Genomic DNA, 23,308 nt, shown 5'->3' with positions numbered 1-23,308 from the left:
CATCCCAACGTGTCGCGTCCCTGTGCTCTCCTTAGGCCAAAACACTAGCAGTGAGCAACTGAAGGGGGTGGATGTGGGGCCAGGAGGGGTGGGTGGTGCTGGTGTTAGTGGTGGTGTGTTGGTCACATGTTCGCATCCCTACACCTCCCTGTGCTCCCCTCACACAGTTAAAAATGGGGCATCGATATCTCAGAGTAACCTTACACATGAATCCAGATAGAGTATTTGTAGAGTTCAGATGCAAAACCCCCTAAGTGCCTTTTGAGAAACATTTCGTAATTAATTTTTATGTAATACAAATCTATCAAAATTGCATATTTTTTATTTATGTAATCTAAATATGTATTATCAGGTACATGAATGTAAACCAAACTAACAACAGGGTTCTCTAAAAATACAGAAGTGCAGGTCTTCAGAAATGGAGTTAGGGTTTTTTGCATCTGAACTCTTCATTTACAATGTTGTGGAGAGTAAGATTACTCAACGGTGGAGTCAAAAGTCAGCGTAAAGATTCTGCAGGTGGTCAGAGTCATTTCAACTCTACAACTGTTAAAAATACAATTCTTTAAGTTTTTTAAATACTTATATTTACACTGGTGTTTTCACTGTGTGTGCTCTCCTTTAGGCCAAGACGCTAGCAGTGAGCAACTCCGACAGTGCCAGCGAGGTCATTCGACTGGCTCTGCAGCAGTTTGGCATTGTGGTGAGTGGCATTGAGGTCATGAGAGTGCACGCACACACACACACGCACACACGCACACGCACACACGCACACACGCACACACGCACACACATTTCAAAACAACACAACACATGGCAGCAAACCCTTTGGTGCTTCTAATGGATGTGCCCATCTGGAATAAAAAGGTCTGTTTTGCATTGAAGTATTTTTGCATTCTTGTTTTACTCGCAGGGTAGGATTTATTTGTTCCACATTAGTTTATTTGACTGCATTTGGTTTTATTCAATGTTTCCAGTCAATATGCATCACAAAATGCCTTTGGTGTCGCTCATTGTGAAAAGTTGTCATAAAAGACATACAATTACTGGTGCTATACAGTACATCAGCTATAAATAGTACGTATGCGTCACAGTATCATTGTGCTTAATTGTATTGTTGCTGTGATTATAAAGAACACATAACACTGTGTACCTAAAAAAAGACAAAAGCGCAGCTCTGAAAATCTATCTGCATAATCTTGTACTGTGTAGTTGTGCAGTGTGTAACGCAATGTCATGATTTCGTCTTGTTCCCTGCCTGAGTTAAGTTAATCCCCCACATAAAGTCTTTTTGTTTGTTATTAACCTGAGTAATAGAGTGGTGAAATGGAGGCTAAAGCCTTTTTTGTCACCGGTTTGTTGTACCTGCAGGGCAACGTGAAGGATTACCAGCTGTGGGTGAGCTCCAAGAGGGATAATGCACCCTATCCCCTCATTGGTAAGAACAGCACACTGCGTGCCCATCACACTGCACCTCGGCACAGACAAATGTACTGTATGAACACACAAACAAATGGACAGCCAAATATCACACAAACCTCACCAGGGCCTCGCCTCCCTGTTACACCACAACCTCACCACCTCCCCACTGCCCAAATGTATTTATAACTTGCCTGTGGCTGCTGACACTTTCACCCGGCACTTTGGCAGGTACGTTTATTCATGGGTATAACATATCACAGTGTCGTGTTTTCTGTTTCACGAAAGGTTATTTTCCACTGCCGGTTTCCTGGTTGACACTGCGCGACATGAATGCCACTTTTTGCTTTTCGATTGAGCTGTGTCGTGCTGTGTCGAGCTGTAGGCTTACCAGAAAACTGGTAGTGGAAAATAGCCTTAAGTTTTTTAAGTTTATTACACGGCACCTCTGCACAGACAAATATAGGAACACACAAACAAATGCACAGCCAAATATCACACAAACCTCACACGGACATAATTCCTCCTTCTAGACCCAGGGTTTTAGCCTGAGTTTGAAGAATGGTTTAGATGTTAACTTATGACCATTGTGGAGAAAGATGACTGTACAGTACATAGGGGCAATGTGCACAGAACTGCCTGCATACAAACAGTGAATTGTTCAGCAGGGTTTGACATTAGCACCACATTCCCACCAGCCAAATGTAGTTAAAACTACACTATGTAAGATTTTTAGTTGTTTATTTCCAGAATTCATGCTACCCATTCACTAATGTTACCTTTTTCATGAATACTTACCACCACCATCAAATTCTAAGTATTTATTATGACTGGAAAAATTGCACTTTTCTTACATGAAAGGAGCCATACTAGAAAATATTAGTTTATTACTTTGTAAACATTCATGTAAAGATCAAAGTTGGCAATAGGCAGCCCAGTTTCAATGAGCAGCATAGTTGCAGTACCTTTTTTTGACCATTTCCTGCACAGTGTACATCTAAAACTTGCCTGTGGCTGGTGATCATTTCAGACACTGTCACCAAATAGTTCATTCTTCGGTATAACATATCACAGTGTCCTGTTTTCTGTTGTTTCTTTTTCCACGTGGCAACAAGCAGTTATGTTTCGGTTGAAGAAATGCTATGTTTTTATTTGACTAATTTATTTTCATGCATCTTATTTTCATCAATCTATCAATCTATTGATCTATCGATCTATCGATTTATCTCTCGATCTATCTATCTATGTTGTTTCACAGGTCATGAGTACCCCTTCTCTATCCAGATGGGCCACCTAAGAGACCCCTCTCTCTGCCTGGCCGACCCCAAAGACGGCAGCAGCGCGCCCCCTCCCGAGACCCAGGCAGAGCTGCTCCTGGACCAGCTGCAGAACGACAACCAGTGCCAATTCATACTCAAGCCAAGCCGCGTGGTGGTGGGACAGTCCTTCATAGGTGAGCTGTGAAGGTTGAAGGAATCTGAGGAAGACCGTCCACAAGGTCGAAATGTTATCTTCTGCCAATGAGTAAATAAACTGAGGAAGAAGGACATCAAACAGGAAAAAAATCCTAAAGAGTGTGCAAACTTGCAAAGCCATCACGTTTTGTTCAGCACCTGGGAAAGAGTACAGTCAAATCACAAGTCATTACTCCCCTCACTCACTTGGCGGGTCGTAAAATCGAACCGGCCACCCTTGGGCTTCAAGCATGACACCCTAACCGCCTACCCATGACTGCCCTTAAATCCATAGAATAAAAGTGTTCGTCTGTGCCTATGCTTAGCGTCATTCATGCAACACTTAGAATTACTTTTTCTTCTAACTCCACCTCTCTCTCTGTATTTCACTCTCTCTCTCTCTCTCTCTGTATTTCTCTCTTTCCCGGTCAGCCTCTACAGTGGAGCCCAGCGTGAAACCCTATAAGAGGAGGCGGTCCCTGATCAGCTGGGCCTTCTGGAGGGGTTCGACCAATCAGCTGGATGACCCGCCCCTGACGCCCCTAATCACCGCCCCCGGCCAGCTGTTTGGCCAGCCCCTCTGCATGGTGTGCCAGGACGGTGCCCTGCCCAGACCCATTATGGTGACTGCTATTACCTTAACCATTTCATGCAGAGCCTCGATTTAATGTGGCATCACCTGGTACTGACAGGTCAAGGGTAGCGTGAGCAATACCGTTATATCATTATAGTAGTACAGAAGTAGTCTAATATAAGCTTCATTTCTTTCGTAAGTGTGGCACTGAACTTGCCGAACAAAATGTCCTTCGACTGCTCTACCAAAGTTACCAAGGCTTCCACCTCGTCGTGTTTAAAATGTAATGCTCTTCTTTTCGGATTATCCATATCTACCTTATTTTTTTCTCGCTAGTGCTAGTTGTTAGCCTACTTTGTCAAAACAAACGACACTTCACGAGACACAACGCATCATCAGTTGCTAAGGTAACAGACATAAAAAGTCGATCCTAGATGTCTCGATCGCTTACTTAGGAGTCCTAACTCGAGATAAGATAGGATTTACAAAGATAAGATAAGAATCCTAAATTGAGATAGGATTTGCTTCTGTAATACCAAAATGGAAAAAATCTTATCTCCACTCGTCTTATCTTAACTTTTGACTTAAGATAGGAAGTTTTCTGTAATCCGCCCCCTGGTTCTGGTAAAATGCTAAAGTTAGCTTACCCGGTTAGCTCAAAACATTGAGTGATCAAATGACAATTTGGGGTAACCTATTTGTGTTACACACGTTCGTGGTGCATTTTTACATCAATCCGTGATAGTCACGACATTTATAAGCATATTTAAACACGGTCAATAAATAAGCTCCTGGGAAAGGTAGCATGTCATTTTTCCGACACCCCTTTGGTCCGATTCGTCAATATTCCGAAAATTTCCCATTAATCCTACAGCCCACTAACTCGAAATAATTAAATGAAACCCTTTGCTCCGACAGCTCAATGTTCCGACCAATGTTTGGGGTTGGTCATCATCCCAGGTCGTATGTCCTGCTTTTCCCGGTGCCAAGTAGACTTCAGCTGCATGCGCTGCGACGAGCACATAGATGCCGTCGGTCTTGCTGTGCCCTTACCAAAACCAGCCCTAAACATAACCTGACCTTAATGCAATGTTTTCAAGTTTTACAATTGTGCCCTACCCAAAACCATTCCTAACCCTAACCTGTCAGTAGGCTATTGCGATGTGTCTGAGTTTTAAATTTGTGCCTTGACCAAAACTTTCCCTAAACCTAACCTGTCACAGACGGCAGCAGGACCACTGCGTAGGCTTCAGAGATGACTGTGATCCAAAGCAGCTTTTGGCCAAAACATTGGACTGTCGGGACAAAGGGTTTCATTTAATTGGTAAAAAGTTATCTGAGATTAAGTGCTGTAGGATCAATGGGAAATGTTCGGAACATTGACGCATCGGACCAATGGTGCGTCGGAAAAATGAGCGGACCCCCCTGGGAAATGGCCAGTGTATGCAAGAGTTTTCACAGTTTTTCCGAGCCTGGATCATCTTCATTGCACCTGCCAGGTGAAATCCCAAGTTGTCCCATACCTCTCTTGACATGTCTTTCCTCATCTGTTTCTGTTCCTTGTTGTTCCACGTCTCTGCCGGGCACCACATACAGCAACAGTTAGAAATACCAAAGCACCGAAGCACAGTAGAAATACATTATCTGTGTAAAAATGACAAAACGTTGCAAATCCAGTCATCCTAATATTACAAACATTGGTAAGATGTGTGCGGGACAAATCATTTGTCTCCTCATCTGTTTATCGTCCCAGGCCTCTGCCTCCTGTGCCTCTATCCACCAACAGATGGATAGTCAAGGCTTACGTGCATAATAAATGACTAAAAGCAATATTGCATAACCAGATGTCCACATGTTCCAAACTCACTTTCTCTCGTCTATTTCTGTTCCTTGTCTCCATGCCGCTCTGCAGGACATCCTGGTCTTCTTGTACCAGGAGGCTCCGTTCACCAGAGGGATCTTCAGGCGCTCCGCCGGGGCCAAAGCCTGCCGGGACCTGAGGGACCGCCTGGACTCTGGATCCCCAGACGTCTCCCTGGTGCACGAGTCCATCTTCGTCATCGCCGCGGTTCTGAAGGTCAGTGTCTTGTATCTCTTTCTTCTACAGTACAGTGGTTAAGTTCACCTGAAGGCTGAAACATGTGTTCTTGTTTATTGTAATGTCTTTGTAATTGTATCAGATGCACTGAAAATGGCACAGAACAATTTTCCGAAAGGACAAATAAATAATCTATCTATCTAAAGGCCTAAGACTGGAACATGGTGAAAGTTAAAGTGAAGGGGGAAGGAATCCAACCCAGCAAAGATGGTAAGAAATGGTCAGCGTGCGGGGATTGTATATATTTTTCTGATGTGAGATCTATGGGTCATCTCCAATGCAACGTAGGGATGGTAGTACCATGCTCAGTGTACCGCAGTCATGGGGGAGACCAGTGGTTAATTACTCCCAGCACCAACCTGCCGGTTCAGGTATTGAACCGGCAAACCTGACACCTTAACCGTTTACCCATGATTAAACATCAAGCACTTACCCATGACTGACTTCTGGTAGAGTAGAGTGCAGAAACTTTAATCCCAGAGGAAAACTAAGTTGTTCAAAAGCATACTATAGGGAAGAGGAGTAGAGGAGTAGAGTTGCCATGCCAGGACTTGAAGCAGAATGCCCAGGACTGGAGCAGCTTGATACGTTTTCTAGAAGGCCCGGGTCCAAGGCAACTTCACTGTACTCCCCTCTTTGTTACACATGCACGAAATACATATCGCACAGATTCATGTATTCTTACACAATATACACATTCACTTTCATACATGTTACACACTGAGCAAAATCCAGCAGATCACTCATTGACACACATCTGTATACAGTACAGGCACACACAGTACATTTGCTTGGGTAATAAGGTACGGCCTGTCACTTAAAGTAGACACGTGTCTTGGTGAGGTGTCGTGTGTGGTACTCAGTGTCCTAGTAAGGTGCAGTATGGTGCAAGTTGGTACAGTATCTCTGGCTTTCTGCTTTTGTTGGAGAGGACCTGAAGTCTCACTTCACGTTTGAAGAGGGCTCTTCAGGACTGTGAATTGTGTTTGCATGGCTGGCTGGAGAGGACGTCAGCTTACTGCCAACACCGTCAAACTTTTGTCAAGCACTCTGCTTTGGGGACCTGCTTTGAGTTTCACTATTTCAAAAAAGGAAAGCATGACCCAGTTCTTGGCAGTTGGGATTTTTTTTGTCAGTTCTGTGTCGTTTTATGCCATTGGGGTCATTGTACAATTACAGTGTCAAACCCCATGTGAAATACTCCCCGCCTCCCATTTGGATCGACCGAGATCAGTGCATCTCTCCAAGTTCAAAACCTTAGCTGAATTTAGCACTTTTCACTTATGACATATGGAAGCTAGAATATAATGTAATGTAATGTAATGTAATGTAATGTAATTTAATGTAATTTAATTTAATATAATTTAATATAATATACATTAATTCAATTGAATAACTCTTATTGTCATACAGATACCTTGCCTGCAATTAGAGGTAGGCCCTACCTGGCCTTATATTAGAATAACAAGGTGAACAGTGAATATTTGTGTTGAGATGTGAGTTGTATAGGTGTTTTCTTTTGTTTTGTTTTTTCCACATTTTTTTTTTACGTCATCGTCATGCGTCATTCTGCTTTGGTGCTAAATGTCTAAAGTGTAATTCTGGTGAAAATAAGTGCCGTCATGTTTCTGAAAACTACTCTGCTATGAGCTGAACTGGACTGGGATTTCAGCACAAAATGGCTGCATGGCTGGCTGTTGAAACGTGCAGGGCATGTACTGTATGCCTCGTGCCTCATTTCAGGCCACTTCATTAGGGGGTTTATGCGGTTCAGTTGAATAAGCCTTTTGTCTAGGACACGGATACCACTGCTCATCTCCCGACCACTCTGGGTAAATTAATTTACAATGCTGTGTATACAACTGTGTATTTAGCCTTTGGGGGGGTTTGTTGTGTTGATAGCTTCCGAGAGGATGATTCAATTCCTTCCCCGTGTAATTGGGGGACATGATCATAGGCTCATAGGCTATGGTCCAAACCCAACTGCAGAAGAGAATACTTCCCCACCACAGCGAATACACTTAATCTGCTTGCAGGGCCGTTTCAAGGTATGCTGGGTTTCCCTCGGTAAGGAGGGACCTGGGGCCGTCTTCTAGTCAACCACCCCACCCCACCCAAGACAGATGTCAATAGCATATATCTTTGCACTTTTCGGTCATTAAGTTTAGGGAGGTGTCACCATACTCTCAATCGTGTCAGCGTTGTCATTTGAGGTACAAGTGTATAACCCGTCATTATCAGGTGGCTTCTTTTACGTTGGGGGCCCTAGGCAATAGCCTGGTTTGCTTGCCTGGTTGTGACAGGCCAGTCTGCTTGCTAGATAGGCATGCAGTCTTCAGCAGCACAGCCCACTGCCACAGTCAGCCACAAAAGAGAGAGAGAGAGAGAGAGAGAGAGAGAGAGAGAGAGAGAGAGAGAGAGAGAGCGAGAGAGCGAGAGAGCGAGCGTAACTAGCATAATCCATAGGAAAGAAATTCGTTATGACGCAGTTACTTTTTAAGAGTATAATTTCAAGCGAAACACAGTAATGTAAAGTAGGCCTACAGACGTACAGCTGCTTTTTAAGAGTAAAATTTCTAGTGCAACACATTTACTCAATGTTCAGCTTTTATGACGTAGTTCCCTTTTAGAGTATGATTTCAAGTACAACACATTTACGTAATGTACAGATGTTAAGGCACTGTTCCTTTTAAGCATGTACTTTCAAGTGTACATAAATAAACATGAAAACCGGAAAGGCGTGGGGAAAAAAGACAAACATTAAGTTGCACAGTACGTGCATGCCACTGTTTCGACTCTTCAGCTGTGTCCTTGAGTTGGTAATTGACAGTTTAGAGATGCAGTGTTCCCTTTTCAAAACGGTCTACTAAACGGCACGTGCGGCCGCTTTATGAGAGTGCGTGAATACATGTGCCTTTCTGACTGTAACCACTTCACATGCCACGTCATCTCAGCACCAGCTGGGGTGTGTGTGTGTGTGTGTGTGTGTGTGTGTGTGTGTGTGTGTGTGTGTGTGTGTGTGTGTGTGTGTGTGTGTGTGTGTGTGTGTGTGTGTGTGTGGACAGTGTGTATGCGTATGTGTGCGTGTGTGTTTATGCTTGTGTGTGTGTCTGTGTGTGTGTGTATGAGTGAGAGAGAGAGAGAGAAACAGAGAGAGAGAGAGAGAGAGAGAGAGAGAGAGAGAGAGAGAGAGAGAGAGAGAGAGAGAGAGAGAGAGAGAGAGAGAGAAAGAGAGGAATTGCACTGCAGGACAGACACAAATTCTTTGTTTTGTCTTGACTCCCTCTCGATGATGCAAAAGTACAAGTTAATACAAGACACATTTCATCCAGATGATACTTTGTGCAAGCCTGTGTGTGTGTGTGCGTGTGCGTGTGCGTGTGTGCGTGTGCGTGTGTGTGTCATGAGCTTGGCCAACATTTCAAATTATTATCCAAATACAAAACAAACACCTCAAGTAGTATCTCCTCCACAATCAGGATATGATGTTATAATACTCTCTGACTGATTACATTTGTACTGTACTGTACGTATGTATCCCCTGATTACCATTCATATAAACAGGATGGCAAATGCATAGTGACTCAATAGTGTGGGAGGGGTCGGGGATTTTCCGTAAGGGATTTAATTTATCCTTATGTTGCGAACGCCGCTAAGCTCATCTCATACCGTCGCACCTTACCACTTCATTATGCAGTGTTGTTGTCAGTGACATTACACATAGGCCTACGTGGCGTAACAGACTCGCTTTCAATGAGCCTTACTGTCCTGTTGTCATCTATAGACAGTACCACAGTACATATGTATTAAGTTCATTATGTCTAACTGTTTAACTTAAACACTTAGGGTTTTCTTTTGCCTTAAGACATGTAAAAGTTTTTATCTTTTACCTGACATGTTTCGACGGTGTTACTTCCGTCTTCATCAGAGGGTCACTGTGATGTTGATGAGTGACGTGCTTTAAACAACACCATCACAACAACATCAGCTGTTTTTAAAGCACGTCACTTATCAACATCACAGTGACCCTCTGATGAAGACGGAAGTAACACCGTCGAAATGTCAGGTAAAAGATAAAAACTTTTATATGTCTTAAGGCAAAAGAAATCCCTAAGTGTTTAAGTACCACAGTACAGTACAGTCAGTACAGTACCACAACGGATGTTGATAGCCTATGCCCCCATCCCCTCCCCTCCCCTCCCGTCCCGTCGCTGTCCCACGTGAGGCGTGAGACACATGTTTGCGGTTTAGTCTCTAATTTTAAGTCCGCCGGTGCCCACCTGCTTATGTCCTGTACGTGCTGTACCGCCGTAATGACAATCTAGCTTGATTACGCTGTGGTCAGACACACACGGATACGTACATGCATACAGTAAATGCCACTTAGAGAATTTCAAGGCTGTTATGTTGCCGAAGGTTTACTTATAAAGGCAGCCAGTACTGTAACACTCAACGCTAGCCCGTTAACAGGGGTAAGACCAGTGTTGCCAGATTGGGTGGTTACCCCAATTGGGGTGGGTAAAAACGGGAAAAATTGGTCATTTGGCAGTTCTTTCTTCAGTTTTGTGCCCGTAGAAATCAATGCAATTTGTTTAAATTGGGAAGAATTTAGCACATTTTGGCGGTTTTTGAGAACGTTTTGGGCGGGATTTGATCAGACACATCTGGCAATACTGGGTAAGACAGAGTGTCAAAGTGGAAGTGGAGGAGGTATTTTGTTCTTTTCTGTTGCTTTTTTGAAAGCAGCAAAACACATAATCTACCCAAAAGTAGCTCAGTAATCAGTGAGTGTGGCCTGTGCTTTGATGGCAAGTAAAGGGTGTCTGTTTTTGGGGTCTGTGCTGCCTTGACGGGTGGCTTTTTGGTCTGTGGCATTTGAAAGTTGGGGGTACGCACTTCACACCAAAAGAAGGTCCCACAAGGGGAAGGAAATGTGACTTAAGTAATAAAATATTTTTGGGGGAACAGGTATATATACCGGTACCCCATGTGCAGACCACTGTCACTGTTATTGGTCTGCAGCCTAACTGACAGCTGTTATTTCGTTTTTGGCTTTACTGCTGTCTGTTACCCATTTGGTCTGTACCTTTACTGCTGTCTGTTATTTGGTCTGTGTCCTGACTGGTGTCCGTTACTTGGTCTCTCTGCCCTTACTGGTGTCTGTTACTGTATGTATACTATTTAGTCTGTCCCTTTGATTAGTGTCTGTCATTTAAGTCTTTGCCTTGATCGCTGGTTGTCAGTTGGTCTGTGACCTGAATTTTGTTTCTGTCTGTTGTTCAGCCTGTGAGTTTTTGACTTGACTGGCGGTTGTGGTTGTGATTCAGGACTTCCTTCGGAACATTCCGGGCAGCCTGCTGTCGTCTGATCTGTACGAGTTGTGGACGGCAGCCATGGACAACAGCAGTGGCTCCGCGGAAGGGGAGGAGAGTCAACTGGAGGCTGTTCAGAGGTACAGTACACGACACTACTTTACACTACATGCAGGGCCGCTGACAGCTTTGGCTGGGCCCAGGACAAAGTCATGTGAAAGGGTCCCCCACCCTATACGTTGAATGTAATCAGGACCCAATTATGGGCCCCCCAACTCACAGGACCCGGGACAGCTGACCCCTTTGTCCCTCCCTTGTCGGCTTCCCTGCCTACATGTATTATTTGTCTTGTCTACTACCTCTTAACACCTAGCATTTTTTATTTTTGGTCCAATGACGTTTTGTGACGGTAGCACATTTCAGGGTGGTGCAACTACAGCTAATGCTTCTATTGTGGATTATGTATTATTTTTTTGCTAATTTATGTATGGGCATTAGCTTTGGTTGTACCACCTGACATTTCAGCCCTAAAACATCATTGACCCTTTTATCCTTTATTAAGTTTGAACTTTATGGTATAATTTTATTTGATTATTTCTTGAGACCAATGCTGTGAACTGAACTGGGACAAACACTGACTCTGACTACAGTCAGCAGCGACAAAACAACACCAAAACAAAACAATACCATCCATCATGCTGCATGCCAAATCGCTGCCTGCTCTGAAAGCGGTTCACGTCACATAGCTGAATGAATTACAATGGCCCTTCATGACTTCTTCTAATTATCATGGTACAGGAATGTACTGTAACTACTATGCAGGGGTTTACATTGGGCAAGGGCTGTCTGCAGCGGAGCCTGTCCATATCAGGTCATGCTGCATTATGATGCATCCACTTTTTCCAGACTTTTCAATAGTTTTCAGCACTCCAAAACAATATAGCGCTGATAGCGTACAGCAGTTCAGCATTGTGCTCTTCTTCTGCACTGAAAACAATGAAGCCTTCTGAAGCTGCAGGCCCTTGCAGTACTAGAGGCTCCCCCCACATAGCATATACTAATGCAGCCCCTGAATTACTAACCTTGTTGAGTTTACACAGATACAAGTTAGAAACGTCTTTGTGACTGATTGTGACTACTGCTTACTACTACCGTCTACTCTCAGCTACATACCAAACGAAACAAAAAAGTGCACTTGTGAAAGCTCACTTCCATTATGCTCCACAATCTAATCTCCAAAATCTTCCCTGGCTGGTGGTGGTCAGTCCTTGGAGAGCGATCCAGGTCACCACCTCTAACCTCTACCCCCCAATCCCCCCAGCCCCACTGCTCCACATTGCCTCTGTCCACCGTAAAAAAACAACAACAATGTTGCTATAACTTTTAAAGTGTTGAAATTAACTCTATTGCCACATTTCAACCACATTTGCTCCCACTCAATGATAATGTTAATTTTATTATTTTGGCAGTGCAACATTTTGAGTCAATTCTACTCAATCTTGTGTCAATACAATATGACTTGGAGAGGTGAAATTACACTGTCCACCAGCAGGATTTTACACTGACATTTGACTCTGTTAGAGCAATGTGACACTCCAGGGGTGCATTTCTTGAAGACATAGATGCTAACTACGTTAGCTACTTTGTTGTTTGCAATGCAATTTCCCATTGGGAACTACCTAAGTTGCTAACTGGCTAATGACTACGCTTTCGAGAAACGCGCCCCAGTGATTGCAAAATACTCCAACTGGATTCATAAGTGTACTCTGAAATATTGACTCATACTAAATATTGTCCCTAGTAGCTTTTTATTAGGTTCTTATATACCTTACTGTATATGTACAGTGAAGTGAGTGCTAATAATCCAATTTTGAATGTGTGTAGTGTAAATAATTGTCCATGTGAATAGTGGCTGTAAAAGGCATTGTATTATTACGGTATGTCCCTGCTAGTTGGTTGACAGGAAATGTTGTAAATACTCCCATCTGGATTAATTAGAAATTTACATTGAAATATAGACACCCCATTTTTATCCCTTTATCTTTCCTTGCAGGTTGGTTTGCCGTCTGCCCCCAGAGAACTCGCTGCTCCTGGGCCACGTGCTGGCTCTACTGTATCGCGTCCACCTCCACTCGCTCGACAACCAGATGAACGCCTTCAACCTGGCCATCTGCATCGCTCCCAGCATGCTCTCTCCTCCCATCCTCGGAAGCCCCGAACTGGAGGGAGACGGGGCTAAGAAGGTAAAGACATCACGTCACATTTATAGTAGGTGTAGCGAAGGGAAGTAGAGTTGCCCAGCCGAGACTTGAACCCCCACCTTCTGGGGTAGTAAACTGGGGCTCTGACCGCTACACCAAAGAGCTAGGCTTGTTGCGTGGTAGCCATCCCACTTCTGACGCCATTTGTAGCGAAGGGAAGTAGAGTTGCCCAGCCGAGACTTGAACCCGGACCTTCTGGGGAAGTAAACTGGGGCTCTGACCGCTACACCAAAGAGCTAGGCTTGTTGCGTGGTAGCCATCCCACTTCTGACACCATTTGTAGAGAAGGGGAATAGAGTTGCCCAGCCAAGACTTGAACCCTGACCTTCTGGGGTAGTAAACTGGGGCTCTGACCGCTACACCAAAGAGCTAGGCTTGTTGCGTGGTAGCCATCCCACTTCTGACGCCATTTGTAGCGAAGGGGAGTAGAGTTGCCCAGCCGGGACTCAAACCCAGTCCTTCTGGGGTAATAAACTGGGGCTCTGACCGCTACACCAAAGAGCCAGGCTCGTTGCATGGTACTGTGGGGTTTTTCTCTATTAATGTCAGACAGGCACTTTTGGTCCGGTGAGTTTTCTGCAGATTTCTTTATTATTACTGCTCCAGAGAAATTTGGAACATGGCACATCCTCTCTGATCTTAGGTAGGACGCACACTGGCCTGTGGCATCCCAAGGCCTTTATACTCTTGGCCCACCCAGCCCAGATGCTTTACAGATGCTAATTAGCTCAATCACACCTCAACCCACACTCTAGCACAGTTTACCCAATACTTAACACAACTGGAACTATATAGATACAGTCACAGACATATACATATATATTCCTGCATATACATGTACATACAAGAATATACATAAGAATCATATAAGTATAACATTCTTACGACAGTAGCCATCCCACTTCTGATACCATTTGTAGCGAAGGGAAGTAGAGGTGCCCAGCAGAGACTTGATCTCGGACCTTCTGGGGTAGTAAAAGTTAGCGTGACAGTCAGAACACACCCACAACCCTAGTGATGGTCACTCCATCACAGTAGGGTCAGTGACGTTTCAGCAGTGGCACACGTCAGGGCAGCGCAAAGACAGCCAGTGCCACTATTGCATGGATTTTTTGTTTGTTTGTTTGTTTTTAGTAGACTATCTAAGGAGCATATTAATTGCAGAATATCAACCACAAATTACTAATTAATTTATGGACATTAGATGCCGCTGCGCCACCTGATGTCAGAGCCAAAATAAAAAATGTTTTTGACCCATTATACTCATCCTGGTTGCAGTCCCTGAGTCCCTGGAGCAATGTGGGGTTTATGCGCCATACACAACACACTTCCAACATGGATAGAGGTGGCAGGAAACAGTAGGATTCGAACCCTCAGATGCAAAGACCAACTCTCCCTTGCTCAGTACACCTGTGTATATCAGCCCTGTACACAATAGCAGGGATCCCAAACTGGAGCCCCTTTGAAAGCAATTTATTTTACATGTTAGTCGTTTTGCTGTGTGTGATAGTACTTATTTGAAGTAATACTACTCCTAAAATCTACCTAAAATGTCTTCATTAAGCATCGTGCATTTGCTGTGGGTGCTTGGTTTCCAATTTGCTTTCCAAGCACTGAAGTTGGAAGCCATATGCAATGCAATGCACGCCCCCTCAAACATCCAACCAAATATCTTGGAGCAACACACTGGTTTTCTGAAGTAGCTTGTTTGACAAATGAAACGCATAGAAACGTGAGACTTTTTTTGGGGGGCGGGGGGGGTTGGCTGACACAGTGTTATCTCATGATCTAACTGTCAGACACAAAGGCAACACTGAGGGCTCTGTTGGTTATGTAAAGATCCACACACACACACACACACACACACACACACACACACACACACACACACACACACACACACACACACACACACACACACACACACACACACACACACAAAATGATCACTCACACTTCGTTCGTTTGGAAGCAGAGGTTCACTGGGAAGTATTCTAAGCATTTCCCTTCAGATTCTTGAGGTCAGCCGTTCCCCACTGTTCCTCAACCCATCTTCCCTGCCGCTGCTCCAACGCGCCGCTCAGGGCTCCTGGCAGGGACGGATTATGACTCCATGGGCCCCTGGACAAAGACCACAAGAAAAGACCCCCTCCATGGGTGTTGGTAGTTTACTATTTTCAGGATTCTTGCACCCCTCCTTTTGCCAGGTGCGTAGGAGTGGATCCACTGGGTCACCAACGTATAGAGACAAAGAAGCTCCCGCACACTGTTCGCATTTGCACAGTTTTTACTTGCAAGTTGCGACGTTTCTGTCTGTGACCTTTCTCAAGCAAGTCAACAGCGTGTTGGTAGTTTACAAAATAAAATTCAAGGTTTTAGGCCAGATGTTAGAGAGACCCTCTGTTTTTGTGGGTTTGGGGTATGTCCCCCAAGAAAATGTGAAAATACAGTTCTTAAAAGTGGGATTTTATCGCAGCATGAAAAAGCAAACAGAGGGTTGGCCTTCAGGGCCCGCTTTGACTCTTGGGCCCCTGGGCGCCTGGGCCTGGGCCTGGTAGGCCTTTTGCAGTAATCCATCTTTGGCTCCGGTGGCAGTTTTGTTTTGCTTAGATATGCATGTGGCGGCCTGTGCAAGAACATTGCTACTTGGGCTGGGGAAAAATGTGAGGTTTCGACATCCCCCGGCCAACGACAGACAGCGCTAATGGCAGTGCACTGCACACACCACACCACAGGCGGCATAGAGGAAATCCTACCCTACACACTGATGAACCCCCTCTCCTCTCTTTGGCACCGCGAGCTCAACTCCGCCAAGAAGAATGATTTAGAGTCTTGTTTTGAATCTTTTGAGTCTATATGGAGTCCTCTTGTGTCTGTGTTTCGGCTGGCGCACTATTCCCAGAGATATTCTATAACTATATATACTACTTCTATATCTCTCTAATCTCTCTGCTATTCCTAAGCAAGATTTTGTGCTATGTTGTTGTGGACGTATAGACCATGCAATGGTTAAATAAAGGGATTTAAAAGTCAAAAGTATGTTGCTGGGCAACAACATGATGAAATGATTAACAGAAGCTCTCCACAGCTGAGTGGTGAACATGCTGCAGTGATAAAGCGGCCATATAAAACTGAATTGTATTCTTGTCGAGAAACATTGCTCAAAACGTTGCCTTGTGTACCATCATCTTTACAGTCTGCATAGTCTTGTCTTGTCTTTGGAGGATGCTTTCAGTTTTGTGTCCTTGGCTTTGGTGTGGTTGGTTCCCAATCAAGACAGAAATCACAACATGTGCAACAGTATCCTACATTTCATAAATTGTTTAGGAGCAAATGTGAGTGAGAATCTCTGGTGTATAATCGGTTTGCTCAAATGAAAACAAAAACCCACACAATTTGTGTTTGGAAGACAATGCTTTGTAAACTTTCGTTTTTCTGGGACATATGGGAGACCTTGGCGTTTTTAAGAGGATGCAACCCGAGTTTCGACACATCTTGTAATTGTGTAAACATTCTAGCAAATAGACACAGTTGTGTTGCCATAAATGGCGTGTTTGCTGTGACTGGGCTGTGTTTTGACCATGCAGCGTGGGGGAGAAAAAAAACTTTCCAAACATCTGGGACTGGCGTCACCCACCAGACTAGTATGCACTCAATTATGGTGTTGCCGATGAGCATTCCCACAACCCACAAGCTCAGATGACATTAATATACACACTTTTACAATCATTTCTCAACTTACACCCGGTTATCTTCCACACACCGCGCTCTTCCGTCTTGTTGGTGCATCTCTGAAGTAATCAAGTAGTTAGGAAATGGATCGCACTCAGTTTTTTCTTCTTTCTTCTTCTTTTCTTTTTATTCAAACATTGCAGGGACAGACAGTCTCTATTTCCTAACTACTCAACTTACACCCTGAACACACATTTTAGAGTTAGACGTGTAACTTATCACAGATATGAATTACTTTTAACCTACTGCCCTTGTTTTCTGGTCTATTTCCCCGGGAAAAAATAATCTGTGTTGGGAAATGACCCAAATGCTTTCAAAAAGCAAGACCTCGTTAGCCTGTACGTGTTGTTTTGTGCTGTCCGTACGGAACAAGGGAAATTGGCAAGACCTGTTGTTATGTGGTTTGTTGTGTTAGTGTTATATAAATGAACTAGTTCTGAGCGAGTCTGACCTAGACAGCTAAGTAAACTAAATCAACAACTGGCACCATGAATCTTCCTCTTTTGCCAGGTTTGCGAGTTGGTGCGTCTGATGATTGAGAATTGCCACGCGGTCATGAAACTGGACGTGGCGTCGCTGTTCAGCGGATTTCCGCAGAGGTGCAGCAATGCACATGACATCACCTCTGGTAAGTATTCCCCCCCCCCAAACATTGGAATAAGGGACACCAGGGTGTACTAAGTCAGTCTTTTCCTTCCCAACGTTTTCTGTGACCTGTGGCCTTGTAGCGTGAGGCTTTACATCTAGCCAGGCCGCAACCTCCTAGTGACACAACACCTTCAGCGTTGATTCTGGTCAGGCCAGGAGCAGTACAAATATCATTTCTGAGCTCCGGAAAAATCGGGAACTCCTCCCACTTTGTCGGGAAGCAAACCAAGGGATGCGGGTCAACCATGCTGTTTGGGGAATGTTCATTGTTATGCTCTTGGTCAGACCAAGTCTCGAAGAGATTTGAAAGTCGATGATGATCCGGCTACTTTACATCAGGGGTGGGAAACCTCTGTCTTGAGGGCCGTTAGCAGCCCTTGAGGCTGTCTTATCAGGACCCTCATATAATTTTAATGTAGGTAATGCAGTTTCACATGAAATATGATGATGATGTTTTGTAAAGGAATCATAGAAATTACATTTGCAATACAATTCAATTATATTTTCAAGGGAGCTAGTGAAGCTGGGGTCTGCTGTAAAGGTGGCCACCTTCAATATAGGCTTGAATGGGAAGAATGGGAGACAGCCTCCAAAAAGTTGCTCTGTGCTGGGTGAAACTTTATTATTTATAGTAATATATTACTAGTAATAATAATGTAATTATTAGTGTAATACTGAGGCAAGTGGCCAGAGGTTACAGCAAACAGCAAGAGGACAAAGACCGACTTCCACCCCTGATGGGTCTTAATTGAGTCTTTTGTATTTATCTTTTTTCAATATTAAATACCTTTTTTGTCTTTTTTCTTTTTCTCTCTTTTTGTTCTCCATTTCCAGATGTGTCCACGTACCAGATGACTGACTCCTCCTACGACAGTCTGGAAAACGAGCTGGAAAATGACGACCTGGGATCACCATTCCCAGCCATCCAACGTCCGACGGCGCAGCCGGACAGCCGGAGTCGAGATTCCGTTATCACCCTGAGCGACTGCGACTTGGATCAGACAGACACGGACCCCGACACGCCTCTTCCGACCTCCGCTCTCCTCCTCCATCCTCCTCCTGTACCCGCGAACACCAGGTTATAATAATAATAATAATAAAAATGATAATAATAAGAATAATAATAATCATATTTTTGCAGTAATTTTTATGAAATAATTACATTATTATAATTGAAATTATAATTATATAATTATAACAATTGTGATTAAATAATAATTATTGAATTGTAATAATCATGATAATAACATAACAATATATGATTTTCATTTATTTTTAGGGTGTCCCACATTCCTCGCCCAACCTCCTCATCCCAAGCCCGACGCCCGTCCACCGAAGTGCCTCTTGTCCTGCCCGTCTCCTGCCGCTTCCGTCGCCGCTCCGAACCCTCCATCCGCAGCTCCACCGCCTCCTTGCTCCGGTGCCTCGAGCAACGCGAAGGCAACCGCAAAGGCAGCTACGACGACGACGATGACGACGACAACGACAAAAACGCAGAGACGGACTGCGGCGAGGTGAACGAGGCGTTCACCAAACACCTGAGCATCCTTCGCCTGGACAAGCCCACAGCTCTGGAGCGTGACGGCGGAACTGCAACAGACCATGCTACCGCCACCGGCAAACACACGCAGACACACACACAGAGGCGGAAGGACGCGGTGAAAAAGCCCCCGCCACTCCACCTTGGCACCAGCTGCTCCAGCCTCTACTCCCCGACCGCCTCCCCCACGCACTCCTCCATGAGCTCCCTGGACAGCGCCTTCTCCCAGCACTCCGCCGACTTCTCCTCCTCCTCCACCTCCTGCCCTCCTCCCGGCGGCGGCGGTGGTGGTGCTGGGGGTGTCGGAATCGGAGGCCCTCGCAGGATGTCCGGTAGCGCCTCCCCCTGCTCCTCCATGGGACACATCTCCCCGCGCTCCCCGACCCAGGTGTCCCAGCTGTTCTCCATCCCAGCGACGTCGCTCATCCCGCCGTCGTCGCTGCTACGAGAGTCTCCGCCCAAGGAGTGCTACGAGTGGACGCACCTGAAGAGCGGGCACGGCTTGCACCCAAACTCCTGGCTCAAGAGGGACAGGCGTCTCTCGCTGTCTCGCGAGAACGAAGCGGCAGACCTGCAGAAGCTTCAGGAGAGCCTGGTGAACGGCCTGAGTAAGACCGTCCAAGGGGGGAAGGAAAGGAGGGGTCTGCCAGAACCGGCTGAAGTGGGATCGGGAGCGGGGCCAAGGCGGAGGTCCACCAGCCCCCCGTCCTACCAGCAGGCGCTGGTCCAGGTCCAGACGCAGCGCAGCAAGAGCATGCTGTACTCCACCCCCAACGACAAGCCACTCACCGTGAGGGAGCTGAGGGAGCTCCACAATAAGGCCTCGTCTCTGCCCAGAGTACCCACCGCCCCTGCCCTGCTCGGGCCCCGTACGGGCCGAAGGCCCTCCCTGAAGTCCCAGATATCAGGGGGAGACCTCTCGGAACCTCCACAGGCCATGTTCTACGTCCAGAACACGCAGAACCCGCCCACCGCGTACCGCGGCAAGTCTCACTCACTCATCCCCAGCATGTCGGAGAAGCTCCTTCCCAGGACAGGTCGCCGCGCTTCCGAGCCCGTAGCCAACCTGAGCCTGGATCGCGAGTCCACTCTACTAGGCCTGGAGAAGCTCCACAGGCAAGCGGTGAGGAAGTCGACGACGGACCCGGACATAGCCCGAAACCAAGGCCTGAGGATATCGCGGTCCGACCAGGAGATCGGGAGAGGAGATCAGGGGGGCGTGGGGGATCCCCGGTTCTGCCTCTCACCCGCGGCCACCCGGGCCGTGAGGGACTACTTCTCGTCGCAGAACCAGGACGACCCGCACGGGTCCCTGCGGAAGAGCCAGGAGGTGGCCCTGGCCATCGTTCAAGGCAAGAGAGAGTGGAGCAGGAGGTGCAGCGATCCGAAGGTGGAGGACTTTGACCAGCTGCTCTTCGCTGAGGAGTCGTACGTCTAGAAGTGGAAGTTGTGTCTGATTTGTCAGTAATGGACAACCTAGAATCATTAGTTACTACAATCCAGTGCCACATATTCGACATGGCCTGATTTCACCTGGCCATTTCAACCAGGTGGTCATTCAACCAGGCAATACCATGGTTGAAAACAGAAACAGGACATTGGAGTGCTTCTGGGTCTTCACATTTTTCCCTTGGTGCTCATCAGTGTAGGGGCTCTCAAACTTGGTCCAGGTAGACAAATTCTGAGGCACTCAAGGTTACAATTTTTATTTACATTTATTTTTATTTTTTTATTTGGCTACTTGTAGAAAATAAAAACCTTGTGTGCCTCAGACTTTGTCTATCAATCACCAGGTTGAATTGACCAGGTGAAACCAGGTCATTTGAAATATGTGGCACTGTATTTTGTCATTAATAAATCAGTTTGTCCATCACTGCTGACTGTACTAATGGGCCTTTTCCACGTGACGTCAGCCACTTTTTATTCAATCCATTCGAGCAGGTGTATTATCCTTAATTTCCCACCGGAGATGAATAAAGTGATACTAATCTACTCTACTCTAAGCAGCATCTTGTGGCATAGACATACATTTACATGTCACTGTATCTATGGAAACCTGCTTCGCTTGTTGGACGTCGCTGAGGAAAAGGCTAACGACAGACGTCTGTGAGTGACTACCTGACTCAACGTGTGTTTGTGGTGGGATATTGCCTTTTATTCATTCACTGCGCAACTACTGCTTACTGGATCCAGATGTTTTTTGTTATAGTTGATGCATTTTTTTTTTCTCCATAGTAGCCTACCTAGATCTGTTTCGCCATTTAAAGTAAGCACACTGCACTGTGGGGGAGCGCAAGACAGTGCTTGTTAGTGAGCTTGTGACCTGTTTCAGAAGAGCAAGGTTTTCTGTGAAGCAGGGGTGGGGAACCTATGTCTTGAGGGCCATTTGTGGCTCTTGAGGCCTTTCATATGGCCCCTGATAAAATGTTAATGTTATGCAGCCTGACATGAAATATGACTTCATTTTTCTAAAGGAATCTTAGAAATTACATTCACAACACAACCAAGCCATATTCAGGGCACCTAGAGAAGGTGGGATCTGTTTTAAAGGTAGCTGCCTTCAATACAGGCCTAAAGTGCAGCCTGAAATCCCGGTCCATGTCCACAGTACGGCCCTCTGAGGACTTTTACAGGCCTTGGAGGAATGTGAAGTGGCCCTTCGAATGAAAAAGGTTCCCCACGCCTGCTGTAAAGGAAGCCGTGCCCTAAGGAGATCAACAGCGGCATAGACGACAGGAGATAGAAGCTGCCTTGCTTGCCCCCTGAGATAGATACAGTATATGTATGTCGCCTTGCAAAAGAACTACAGTTTTTTCTTGCAGTCAAGTAAAGGAACTCATTTGTTATTGTGTGCTTGCTTTATGCCAACAGTAAAGTTACCCACACAAAACGTACCTCAAAATTGGTATGGACTCGCATACTATGTGCAGTATTTAAAAAGTTATACCACTTTATTCTGCTTTGTACAAGCCGCAAGTAATATATACATGTTTATATCTGATTGTATAATAAGAGAACTGTTTGATGATGTGTATTTAACAATTGACAGAAAAAGTATAATTCAAAACTGTTAAGTCCTTACAACTGGTACTGCTAACATTAAATAAGTGTCACTACACGCGCCAAGCCCGAATATAGCAATGATGGCTATATGTCATAGGTTTAGTTTACATCTCTGATAAGGGTTGGTGTAATTCTCCCTAAATCTGTCTGTAGATGCTATATGGACATGAATATTAAATTACTAGACTAAATAGTATGCATTGCAACCTCGGGACAGGTGTGCTTTTACATTGCCAAGCTTCACTATGGAATATATTTTTAGCTTATTGCAGTATGCTGACATTGTTTGCACTTGACTATTGCCACAAGTTTTCTATTATAGTACAGTAAGTAGATATTAGAAGAGCAGTGATGTCCCAGGAAGGGGTCTGGGTTTGTGTCTGTGCGCCAGTCCTATGAAACAATGCAGGCGTCACACAAACACACTCAAGTGGACTGTGCAGTAATCCCTCTTAAGCAAGCTATGAATAGCTTCTTATAAATGTGGCTTGATTGAACTGAACTGCTTTCAGGACAGCTTTCAATAGCAAATCAGCTTAGTCCAAATACTAAGTTGGCGGCATCTATTTCACCAGTATGATATGCGTGTTGTTCTGTGTGAGCCAGTGTGTGCGGGTGTGTGTGTTGTTGTGAGTGTATATGCTTACTGGGAGATATGACGTATTGATGTACATTTTTTTTATTATATGTATAGAAGCATATTAGAACCTGAAAGTTGAAGATTTATATGTACAGTTTAATGCTATGTGAAAATCCTGCAAATTAATATTGTTAAATGCAAATGTATTATTCTTCTATTCTGTTAAAACAAAGTATTGTTGCTGCCAACATTAAGTATTTTTTATGTAAAACTCTAATCAGAATTCTAGCAAAACAACAAAAAGAATTTAAAACAATTATTGCTCAGTATCTGTTTATATGCGTAACACCATATTTTGTAGATGTTTTTGCATTCTTGTACATGCCAATTATGCTGCTGTTTGAAAAAAAAGTATATTGTAATTATGTTTAAAGCTGGTCATTTCTATTTGTATAATGCATTTCAAAATGTTATTTTCGATGAGCACAATTTGTGCCCCATCTTAATACCGCCATTACATGTGATTGTGTAAGAGCTGCAGTTTTTGCATTGTCAGTTTTGCATTATCCGCTTTTCCCCAAATGAATAAAGACAACTGTGACAGAAACATAATGTGCCCGCCCGCCT

General features: G+C 44.8%; 1 protein-coding gene across 1 annotated transcript in view; it reads left to right on the top strand.

Moving 5' to 3' along the window:
* Nucleotides 1-23,293, top strand: part of arhgap20 (Rho GTPase activating protein 20) — a 60,686-nt gene extending 37,393 nt beyond the window's left edge. The window contains exons 7-16 of the mRNA XM_063212014.1: nucleotides 626-703; nucleotides 1,372-1,438; nucleotides 2,678-2,872; nucleotides 3,306-3,496; nucleotides 5,360-5,524; nucleotides 10,873-10,997; nucleotides 12,911-13,100; nucleotides 17,361-17,478; nucleotides 18,333-18,576; nucleotides 18,778-23,293. Of these exons, the coding sequence (XP_063068084.1) occupies nucleotides 626-703; nucleotides 1,372-1,438; nucleotides 2,678-2,872; nucleotides 3,306-3,496; nucleotides 5,360-5,524; nucleotides 10,873-10,997; nucleotides 12,911-13,100; nucleotides 17,361-17,478; nucleotides 18,333-18,576; nucleotides 18,778-20,476 (3,072 nt within the window). The 3' untranslated portion in view covers nucleotides 20,477-23,293. The remainder of the gene's footprint in view (nucleotides 1-625; nucleotides 704-1,371; nucleotides 1,439-2,677; nucleotides 2,873-3,305; nucleotides 3,497-5,359; nucleotides 5,525-10,872; nucleotides 10,998-12,910; nucleotides 13,101-17,360; nucleotides 17,479-18,332; nucleotides 18,577-18,777) is intronic.
* The last annotated feature ends 15 nt before the right edge of the window (nucleotides 23,294-23,308 follow it).

Source organism: Engraulis encrasicolus, chromosome 12 (genome assembly GCF_034702125.1).
Source record: "Engraulis encrasicolus isolate BLACKSEA-1 chromosome 12, IST_EnEncr_1.0, whole genome shotgun sequence".
In the NCBI taxonomy this organism is placed as follows: domain Eukaryota; kingdom Metazoa; phylum Chordata; class Actinopteri; order Clupeiformes; family Engraulidae; genus Engraulis; species Engraulis encrasicolus.
The sequence above is the reverse complement of the archived record's forward strand: the minus strand, read 5'-3'. Positions and strand labels throughout refer to the sequence as shown.